General features: G+C 26.6%; 1 protein-coding gene across 2 annotated transcripts in view; it reads right to left on the bottom strand.

The window, feature by feature from the left end:
* Nucleotides 1-3,813: 3,813 nt before the first annotated feature.
* RhoGAP5A (Rho GTPase activating protein at 5A) overlaps nt 3,814-12,536 on the bottom strand; it is a 34,096-nt gene continuing 25,373 nt past the window's right edge. For both annotated transcript variants that reach the window (XM_075374930.1, XM_075374931.1), the window contains 3 exons: nt 12,223-12,360; nt 8,053-8,158; nt 3,814-6,783 (listed from right to left, as the gene is read on the bottom strand). In XM_075374930.1, coding sequence (XP_075231045.1) covers nt 6,606-6,783; nt 8,053-8,158; nt 12,223-12,360 — 422 coding nt within the window. In that variant the 3' untranslated portion in view covers nt 3,814-6,605. The remainder of the gene's footprint in view (nt 6,784-8,052; nt 8,159-12,222; nt 12,361-12,536) is intronic.

Raw genomic sequence — 12,536 nt, 5'->3', positions numbered from 1 at the left:
TACAAATTAAATTTTATGAAAAATAGGAAGCCTTCACCTGTTTGCCTACGAGAAGGCAGTTGTTAATTGCCTTCTCATATGATAAGCAGACAGAAAACTTTGGTAATTATACAGTCACAAAAGAGGGCCTTCACCCAACTATGCCTAATAAAGAATAAGCAATCCTGCTAGTTACTGCTAGCACAATGCCACATGTGGAACCAAGGTGGTGTTTGACTCGATTCTTTCATTCCAGAAGAAATAAAGGACAGATAGAAGAGAGGGAGAACAATCAACTGAAATCAGGGGTTGCTTCTGTTAGAAGTTGTTTAGACAGGATTAAACAGTCTGCACATAACATAAGAACATTCAGGGCATTAACACTGTAATTCTAACACATCAACAACATAAGTCACTGTGCAACAGACCTTAATAGGACAAAAAATTACCATTAAATAGATGAAGAAGGAGAGTCTGCAGGTGATAGATAACAGATAAGACAAACTTTACTTTCATGAGAGACTTTATTAATAATAATTTTCATTTTTAATAATTAAGATTATTTCTCAATAGTCAGGAAATTGTATAATAAATTAAATTACAAATCACCCTATTTAATAATTTATATTATGTTCATCAATGCATGTAAAACATTTAAAATAATAATTACTAACTCAGATTAAAAAAAAAAAATATCAAATATAAATAATAAAATTTGAGGCAAATCATGGAAAAAGGCTTGTTCTTCATACAAATATATAACTGATGTAGATGCTATGATCAGTACTGTTCATTTGTATTAATAGAAAAGATCTGAGCATTTGTTTATTATTTTTTTAAAAATAACCTGTAAATTACTTCAACATTTAATGTCAAATAGATATATTTTAAACAAAATGAGGAAGCCTTGGTCTTCTGTTACCTGTACCATTTAAATAACCAAAAACAAATAAAAATGCTGAAATTAAACTTAATTTATTCATTCGGTTTTCAAAAAATATAAATTTATAATTTTACAAAATTTGAAGAAATGCATACAATAATCAGATTTTAACAAACATTTTTTATCATATTTCAGGCATTGTTATAATGGCTAATCCACCATTCTTTTGCTATTTACAAGTAATATCAAGACAGCAAACTCAACTGGTTTAGACAACTTTTAAAATACAAGAGCAGCAATTATCTTTTCACGTGAAGTTATTAATCTTAAGATAAAATAATTTTATTAAAATTTCTGACATGAGAAATGATTGCAGCAAGATTGATTCATAAAAACTTACATATGAATTCTACTGTTACGTTCATCAAAAGAAAAGTGAACATAAAATGTATGTTTTTCTCAAGGCAGAGCATAAGAAAAAAATAGTAAACAAAATTTTATTGAAATAAAAAATTATTACCTTTTTTAAAACTTTAATTGTAATTGGATGGTAAGGGAGGAGGAGGAGGAGCAGGTATAGGTATGATTTTTTGTACAATTGTGATAAATAATTTACATTGTACAAGAAATTCAATCTTTTATGTGAAATAGAAATCAAGTAATATCTAACATGGATCTATGAACTGAAAATATATTCTTAAAAATGCTCATGCATACTATAGACAATAAATAACAACATAGACAATAAATAAAGTAGAATTGAAAAGAAGAGAGTTATTTGAAGTGTAGCGTTATAGAGGAAGCTAAAAATTAGATGGATTGATAAAGTATGAAGTGAAAAGGTCGTAAGTGAGAAATTAAAGGTAGAATCTTGCAAAGAAATTTTTATTTTTCATTTAAAATATTCAGATAAAAGCAAACATCATAGTAATCGAATCAGGCTTCAATAAGCAATCTGTAGGCTAATGATCTGATCTTATTAATTGAAGGACTCATGATCCAATGAAACATTGATCAGCTTTTCTATAACCTAATATATGACTGACAAACCTTAATGAATTAGACTGATTGACTTTACATGGAACATCAAGGTAAAGTGGATTTGGTAATTGAGGTATGTGCAGATGATAAAAATTACATAAAAAAATAAAGAGCAACGTTGGAATGTATAAAACACAGAACTGAGCAAGTTTTTCTTGCTCAGTTTTCAAATGATTAAAACAGCATCAAATGAGTGATAGTCCTAAAAAAAAAATCAACATAGTACCTGAAAGTAAGTCAATTTTCTATGTGAGGCTTCTGAAGTACTTTGAAAAGTGAATACAAAAAATAAAAATAAAAGTAATTTAATAAAGCAATTTTTTAATATATAAAATTCAATTTCTATAAATTCCCCAAGGAATAACTAGACGCAATATGTAAATATTACTCTGTTTATGTAAACTATTTACCCACATTACAGTATTAGGTATCTAAAAATTCTGTTAATACATCAGTCTAATAATACAAAAAAATAATTAATTTACTTACAATCTATGTAATGTTTTAAAAGTGCACGTAAATATAATCTTGCACTTACTTATATTTATTTATAAAAACTAATATAATTAAGTGATATGATTATGCATATATCACCGAACAAGTAATTATATATTTAAACTAATTATTTAATTTTTAAAAACAAAACTAAGCTGCTTTAATCCACAACCCTTGACAGTTAAGAAAAAATAAAAACTATAACGTTAATATCCAATTTTAACACATCCCCCTAAATTTAATTAACAAATAGTAGTCTCTATGTATAAAAAAATCTGCATGTCAACTACCTAACTAGAATATATAGTACACCAGTATTTAAAAAAAAAACTAATAAAAAATGACTGCATAAACAACTTGTTGTAAAAAAAGTATTATAAACATAAATATATTAAAATAACACACTAAACATCTTGCATTATAGGCTTATTTTACTTAAAGAGACAAATTATTAATAGCAAATTGTATAATAAAAAATTGCAAGGCCTTTATTAGGAATCAGATCTGGGGAAAGGTAAAAAGGAAGCTAACACACAGAATGCTGCTAGAACATTGAATACAATGGCTTATTTTCATTTAATGCTTCTATTAATACAATATTTTCTTTTTGTGTGTTATATCTTTTATAATATTATATGTTCAGAAATACATTGACCTGTCATCAATTTGTCTTTAGTATTTGTACCAATGTAACCTACATGAAATATAATTTAAGTGATATTGTAAAATTATTTATTAAAGTCCTAATAGTGAACTTTCAAGCCTTTCTATTTGACAGTGATGTGGGCGTATGTCTAGGTGAATATTTCTAATTTTATTATATGAAGATAATCAGCACCTAACAAATTAATTTATCTGTAATTTATCTGTAATATATATGTATATAAATAATTAATTTTGAAATTTACTAAGAATGTAAATATGGAAATTCTGTTGTCTAATACTGGGATGATGTAATATTTAAAACATATTTTCCTTTGTTCTACTGTCATTATTGCCAACTGTCAGGTTGTATAATAATGATAATAGAACAAAGAAAAATACGACTTGAATTTACATTATTCCAGTACTGGACAACGGAATTTGCATATATTTTGATAAATTATAAAATGAATATGTTTTAGTATAATTATAGAATTCAATACAAACTGAAGATGCGGGATCCTGCAAAAATTGATTATTGGAATTAATAGGGTAAGTTTAACTCATCTAGTTACTGTGTTTTGGTGGTTTATATTTTGTATAATATTAAATTTTATTAAAACAGTAGTTAATATGTTAATGAATTATTATTTTAATTTAAAATTTCTATATATATATATATATATATATATAGAAATTTTAGGATATATATATATATATATATACACACACAGAATATAATGAACTAATATAATAATAGTTTTATAGGGTATTTTTATATAAAACTAGTAATAAATAAGCTTAATATAATCAAATCAGTAAAGTATGCCTATATTAAAATTAAAAAAATTCTGACCACTTAATCATTTTTCTTTATAAGGTAGTTTTAGCATTTAAAAAATATTTTTATACTGATGCTTTAAAATATAATGATATTTTATTATTTTATGATGTTTTTAAATTAAATAATACCACCTGACAACCTAAGTGCAACAATTAACAGACAAAAACAATTTAATAGACTGGTACTTTAACTATATCGGATGTGTTTTGATTTTTTCCTATTAGTCTTATATAGAAACCAGTTTGGTACGGTATTTAACTCCTTTTGTATACTTCAATAACAGTATAATTTAATGATAAAAAATATATATATGTATGTCCTTTCACATAGCCAACACAAGCGGTTTAAATAGTGCTTAAACCTTTTCAGGACTGGCATCGCACTTGCACAACTGCAGTAAACTGTCCCCACAGACTACGATCATATTAACTCATTTTAGAACTTAATCATTTGAGAACTATAATCGTGTTTAATGTGACAAATATAATTCTTTCACTGACATGTGCTGCAGTTTATTGGCTTTAAAATAAACTGTTCAGATAACCAATAGGTTGCAGCTAACAGCTGGAAATAGAGTGAATAAAATCATGTTACCAACGTTCTAAAACTAGGTACTGTACTTAGTAAAGGTGGCCGATTCATCGCATTCGTACCCAGATACATTCCTTCTCACTATAACGCCCAAAATTATTGAACATATAGTGAAAAAACCAACACATCATATTTTACCCAAGCCTCTGAACAAACCGATGTTGCTCAATCAAATTTACAATGATGAACTGCGTACATTTTTGATTTTGACAATGCTTGTGCTAAGAAATAAGAAAAATTCTATAAAAGAGTACTGGTCAACAGGCTGGCTATTAAATTCTCCAATATTTTCTGAAATGATGGCTAGAGACAGATATTTAAATATGCTTAGTATACTTCATTTTGCCTGTAATAAAGATCATCCACCGGGCTTCCGTCTTTGCAAAATTCAAGAATATTGGATAAATTGAAAAAAAATCTCTCAAATGGTGTTTATTCTTTTCAAAATACAGTAATTGACGAGCTCTTAGTTATGTTCAAAGAAAGGCTTAATTTTGTTTATAATAAAAATTGTGTTTTAAAGTTTACAAACAAAAACCTATTTTGAGCAACATCCTACCATGTAACTATGCAGAAAAAATGCAGTCCGTTGAAAATAAAATAAATGGTTCACGATTCCTATTGGTATTCACAACTTACAAACAAATGGCTATATTCTAGACATTAATGTTAACCAAAGTAAAAGAAGTACTGGAACAATTCATTCTGAATCTGAGCCATTCATTTAAAAAAAAAAAAATCTACCCAAAGAAAGCAGCTGCCTCAATCTTATAGCTTGCTTTGTAGTTACTGTTATCACAGGGTTTCAAAATTCTCTAGAATATGTAGTATATTAAATAATATCTTAAAAACAAAGGTAGTATGCACACTTATTATAAAAATAGGGAAATATTTCTATTCTTATAGGGCACAATGTAAAGTATTGTTCATTGATTTCTGAATATGGGCATTTTGAGGATTTCCTGACCATAATAAATACCTTAATAAACTATGTTAAAGATGTAAATGTTCATCGATGATGATTTCATTTTATTAACCCTGATTTTAGTTGTAAACTGAAGAATCTTAGATGTTAAGCTTATCATCATCATCATTAAACATACTGACTGATTATGCCAATATATATATTCCTACTCGAGATATATTATTAACTTTTAGGGTTTCAAAACATTACAGACCAATATTAATTATTCTTCAATGAATTTTAATTTGGTTCAGACAAATGCTGGAACAACTCTGGTTTTTTTCATTGATACTCATCTCTGAGTGATTATTATAAATGCATAATTATATACCAGTTTGAATAAATAACTATTTACTTATTTTTATACTAATATATAAAATATTTTATCCTAAAATCTAAATATTTCATGTATATAACTTTTTTCTGACTAAATTTGTCTAAATTTGAGATGTGCGTAATGTAGTCATATGCTTAAAACAATAACAACTATCATTCTGTTCTCAAAACAGAATGATTTTTTTTTTAGTAGATAGCTATAAGAAACTGTGACAGAGGCAAACAAAGTTGTTAATTAAAGGGAGCAAACTATTAATAATACTTTAATTGAAGATGCAAAATACTGCAATATTCTACAATTAACTTTGATCTCTTGTTAAGAAATGTAATGTACAACAAAACTTTTATCATTAAAAAGGTAAAAAACAAAAGCATTTCTACTACCTGCCTTTAACTCACATATTTAGAAAACAACACAACTAGAAGGTGTAATCTTACAATATGAATACAAGTGTACATAATTATTATTTAGTAACTTACAAATCTCTTATACTAAATATCCTTGATTTTATACACATTTATGAATATAGCACAAGAATAAATAACAAAAATTATGTTAAACAGATTATACATAGAGAGAAATATTTTGAAAAACCATAACTGAAGAAACAAGCCAAAATAATTTAGTTTCAAAGTTCAAAATGCTTTTTCTACATATATTTTTGGCATAAAACATAGTTTACCAATAAAACTGAGAATATTTAATAAATATAAATGATAACACTAAAGGGTAATATAAACTGTTACAAATTTTCAATAAATTGAAATGTTAACTAAATTAGAAATAGACTGAAGAAAATTAAAAAATAAAGAATAATAATAATACCAGGTCAGCTAAAAATTAGATGTTGGTGATCAATCAAAAGCTGTAAAGCTGCTATTTCGTTAGTCATATCAGGCAATGCATTAGCACACTTAGTTAGATCAGGTGTCGGCATTAATGTTGGTGCAAATACAGTACTTAAATTCTGTGATGACATCTTATTCTGATTTTGATGTTCAACAACTCTGAAAAATTAAACAAAATTAGCATCGATCCTAATTTAATTAAATATCAAGAATCATTTTTAATAAGATAATTAAAAAAATGTCATCCATGTTCTCGGAGAAATATTACACAGAAATTTACATTACAGGAAAGTAACATTAAAACTAAAAGTAATTTCTCTGTATGCATGCTCTGGATAACTGTTAAATTATGAATGGTTATCTCCATTTAGAAAATTTGAAAAAATCTTGTTAATAAACAATGTTAATAAAAACTATGAGTGATATTCCAAAACTGATTAATTGGTTAGATTATGTCAATAGATTGGCTACCGTAGCATCAGTAATCTATAATATCATTACACATTCATCTACAATCCATTCTGTAGGAAGTGTTAAATCAATGGTTCATAAAAAACAAACTGTTGTACAACTTCATTACTGCTGCTGAAAACTGTGAGGTGTATATGATTGATTATTTTGCAAGAAAAAATCTGTATAAGGATGGTCCTTACACAGTGCCATCACCAACTACTGTAATTGTTATATTTAGAACAGTAATAAAAATGTATTTTAAATAGAGTGAAAGATTGATGCTGGCAATTTAGAGTCTAATGCCGAGATGGGAAAAATATAAGGAAAATTCAAGCAGGCATTATTAATGAACTGGGACTTCACAAAAAAATTTGGTGAGAATATTCATGAACCTGGCATCAAAATAATGATAGAATTGTACTGTGAAACAGTGGAAAAAGTTTGTTTCCTTGAAACTTTACTCTCTAGGAACTGACTTAATAACTTTGTTTCAAGGAAATTTCCTTGAAAGACAAGACAAATGGTGTAAAATGTTCTATAAGGGTACTCTACATAACAATGGTCCTACTCTGTAAGTAATGCAAACCCTTCACTTGATTGCTCAAACAGGAAATTAATCACACCTCCAACAGCTGGAACTTAGTCCTGTGTGGCTGCAATGTCTTCACACTGGTCTTGCTGGCTATCCGATTCTTTGAGATGATTGAGTACTTCAAAGGGGAGGTTAATAACTGACTGAATACCTAGGTAAAGGAATCTTTTGTTGATGGTCAGCAAAAGCTGGTGTCTGAATGGAGTGAAATGTGGAGAAGCAATCTAAATAATTTATTGAAATAAAATACTTTTTACTCTTTTTCTTATCAGCTAATTTTTAGGATGTAAATTCTGGAATAGCGCTTTTACATAAAAGTCAAGCTACAGTCTATGAATATAAGTGTTAAAATTATAAGTAATCAACATTATTGTTTTACAAACCTAGCAAGATGTGACATAAGGAACTTTAATGTATTATAATGAGCAGGAGGCAATAATGTTAATGCATCTTTCAGTCCAGTTATTTGTTCTCCCACAGTTTGCAGTTCTGAAAATAAATGACAATGAAAACAATTATTAATTTATTTTTGTAAAATATTGTACGATTTTATCAAAATCAGATATTTTAGTAATAACTCCGGGTTCAATATCAGATGTTTTAACCATCCCTATCAAACTATTATTAGTGCTGCTGAAAAAGTGATATATTTCCACATTAAGATAATATTTTATTTTAATTTGATATGAACAAATTCTCACTGATATGTTTTAATTCATTACCTACCTAATACTCTGATTTAATAATATAATTTTGTTACACACACCTGCACACACTTATTTACATTTACATAATTCATATTAAAATATGCATTACCTGATTTGTGTTTAAAGACAATGGATTAGAGAAATCTCTTTCAATTAAATAAAACAGATACTGTTACCTCTTATTTTTTTATCAACTGCAGAGTTGAAGAGAAAAAATATGAAAAAAATCGTTAAACATTATATTAAATTACATGCATTGATAATATGTAAAATGAAATAGACACAAGGGACACAGAGATATTAACCACAAAAAGAAAACTTTATACAAAATGCATGCACACAAACAGTCATTTACTTAAAATTCTGAACAATATGAAATTTATAATTGGACTGGGATCCTAAACAGTAACATAAATTACCCTGACAAGAAAATTGATATTTTCAATACCTACTCTTTTTCCTAATTCTTGATCCTTTCTTCCTTGTTTAGTTCTGTGAACAGAGATCTAACTACATTATTTTCTCTATGTTAAGGATGCCAGAACCTGAACAGCCAGTGCATCCTTGGCATATGTTAGAGGGGCTTTCTGTGGACCTACTTGGAAACTGTATTTCATGCCTATCTGGTAAAACCAAGTCACCTAATCTCCTTCCCAATAACCAATAAAACACTTGATTAAAATATCAAACAAACAAAACACAATCATATTATTTAATCTCATACAAAGTAGGTTTCCTAGTTAATTTTACTTAAGTGCAAACAAAAGGAACTGAATTATACATCTGAAAAGATTTCCTGTAACTATATTTCTTAGTTTTTAGAAAGTAATTGTTTAAATTTATTATTTCATAAAAACATAAACAATATTTTCAAAGTTTTTGTAGTTTTATGTAAAAGTTTAATATCTTTGGTCATGAGAATTCAAAACTTATAAAGGCTTTTTTCTTAATAATATTAATCAATAGGCTTTTTCTTAAACCATATTTTTTTATTTTAAAAGGCATCATCTATAACTGGTTATTAATTAATAAATACCAACAGCATAGAGTGAGGCTATATCCTGCATTGTTAAACTTTGGTAATCTGTAGGAAGTTGTTTATTGAACATGGCCGAAGCTGAAGCTTTATCCTTATTTCACATCTATCATTTGCAAGATGCAATAAACCCAAACTTATTTTATTTTTAAAAACATTTATAACACATGTTTTTTATTTTGATCTTTTCTTGAATTACTTTCAGAGAACTTTCAATTAAATTACATTTTAATGTAGATTATTTGTGTTAATATCTTTATGGCTGTTTTGATTAAATGAATATATACATAAGATTTTGTTATGAATGCTGTTACTTTCTTTTTTTCTCGTCACCACCCACTATAAGACCATGTTTAATAGTTAATTCCTGGCTGTTTTCCAACTCTCCTTAACCTTCAAATTATATTGTTTCTTCCTTTCTTGTGATATATTTTACTGCTACACTGTCTGGTTCCTTTCTAAAACCTTCACACTGCTAATTTATAGTATAAAAATTTTCAAATCATTAAATTTACCTAGCAGTAAAGTATTCTCTTTTAATTGATTGATTCTTTATTTTTTGAGTGAATAATGCATTTTCATATGCACTTACATTTTATATATAAAAAATAATTTATATAATTACACTTGCAAAATAAAAAATAAATTTTAAATAAGAAAAAGCCTTTGTCAAAATGTTAAACGTTGTCAAATGTAACATTTGTAAACTTTGTTAAATGTAACTTTGTTTACATGTAACTGAATTATTACATTTTCAGTATTTATTATAACAGTGTAGCTACCATTATAAGATCTATTTATCTATTTTCTCCTATTTAAAAAAAAAATATCCTTTTTATAGTTTTCCTGCGGATTAACTTAAGTTGGTTTTTTACTTTATAAGTTTAATACTTTTCTAACTACTCAATTTTATTAATATTATTTACTTCTAAAATGTCCATTTCTTGTTTTGCATTATTAATTATATATTAGATTTTCATATGATAATTAGATATGTTAGATGTTTCACATTTATTTAATTCCTCATGCCCTTGCACACTGTAAAAATCCTGATTTAAAAAACCTATTGATTCTTCATCTATAAATGCATTCACAGGTTACGTATTGCTTTATAAATATGGCAATTATTACGAGTATTTATAATTTTTATTATTAATAGATCGTAACTATTTTTTAGATATGGTTGTTAGATTTACATACAGCATACAATAATTTCCTTTATTGTATATTCTTCAAAATAAATTTTTCTGTATTACCATTTTAACTCTTTTTATAGTTTGATAAACTTTAGATGCACTGGTGGAATCTTTCTTGAGTATTACAGTTTGAGTTTAGACTACGATTAATAATTTTTTTCTTTTTTACTGCTTTATTTGACCACAGTTTTTAGTTAACAAAAACAACACTACTATATTTATGACATGTGCTGCCCCCTTGTGATGGCTTATGTAATTTAATACTCCAGACACCAGACTGTTCATAGTTGTCGAATGTTTTTGTTTGTTTACATTTGTATTATGCATAAAGTGATATTTATATTTTTGTTTTCTAAGGGAAAAAAGCAAAATTTTCTTTTAAATGCTTAAATAAATATCAAAAATTTACATCTCTTCAATGTGGGAAATATATCTAATTTTTCTAAGCATTTATTTGTGGTTGTTTGCATGCTAAAAGCTTTTTCAATAATTCTTTGTTTTCTTTTCAATAATTAGCTACTTATTTTTTTCGAACATAATTTTAAAAGTGAGAAATATAGAAAACAGTTAATGTAAAGATAAAGGTTCAATGGAGCTGCACATATGGTTGTCAATGTAAAGATATAGTTTAAGAGGAAATTTATAATTTTTTTTTACAAGAAAAACCTATTAAAATATGTGGGGAAAATAAATACAAGGATGTGTTATGTATTAAATAAATTAATGTGTTTTACGTAAATTGGTGGGAAGACTTTTCATGAGGTACAGTAATTTATTAAAAATGGCAACAAAAGCATAATAAGACCCTTTCTTGCAAGCCAAAGTATTGTGTTGAATTATACAAAAATAGTTACATTGCCTAGTAATGGTTATTGTTAATCTTTAAGAATCAATGACCTTTTTGTTTAGAAAGGATTGCCATTTGTAAATCTAAACATAATAATTTAATTTTCTAATAACAGTCAACATACATACTTATTGGCATCAGATAACTATTTGACAGTCAATTTTTGTATCTTAAAAATCCATTTTGACTTTTTAAGGGAGTTCTGAGAAATGACAATATATTTCAGAAAGAAATTTAAATAATCATAATAAATATTTAATAATGGTGATAGGCTTAGCATTTTATTAAGGCGCTTCAAAACAAATCAGTACAATTGATTCTGTTTTAAATCAAAATTAATTTGATCATTCCATGAGAACTTATAATTGTTCACAAATAACTGGTTAATGGAAATTAAAAGAACTAATCAACAGTAAGAATTTGCGATTCAAACGCATACAATTAAATTTTCTTACTCTGGCATCTGACTTAAAAAAGTGTAAATAATGATTAGATTCTGTTGTTTATGAAGTCAAGAAATATGTAATTTTTTTACATTTCATACTTTCAATGTTTTTCCTTCAATAACATTACTTTTCTTAATTGTCATGAAAAATATTACAACAAAGATTTATTGTATTTAAAAAAACAATTCAATAAGCAGTCTTCAAAGTAAACAATGATATTAATATTAATGTATTAAGATGTCTAATATCAATGTGAATCATTGAATTATTAAAATAAATAAAAATATACAATCTAACCAAAAAAAAAATCATTATACTGACGAACAGCTCTGATGATTGCAGGATGTGCTTCGTATGTTATTAGTGGAATTGGTAATAATCTGAGATAAAGTTTTAATATTCCAGCTACGACATTGATATTATCATATACAATAGCACTAACATCTGCATTTTCTCCATCTGAAAATAACAACATAACAATTAATTTAGAAATATCAAACCTAATTAATTAAAACATTTTTGGGTATGGAAAGCGAATGGGTAGATTCTTCTACATATTCTTCCAAGTTTGTAATGATAATGGTTACTAGCATTATGGTGTATGTAGTGAATTACCAACAATCTATATGGTAGAA

This window comes from Lycorma delicatula, chromosome 9, assembly GCF_047948215.1.
Source record: "Lycorma delicatula isolate Av1 chromosome 9, ASM4794821v1, whole genome shotgun sequence".
Taxonomy (NCBI): Eukaryota; Metazoa; Arthropoda; class Insecta; order Hemiptera; family Fulgoridae; genus Lycorma; species Lycorma delicatula.
This window is presented reverse-complemented; position numbering and strand designations above follow the sequence as displayed.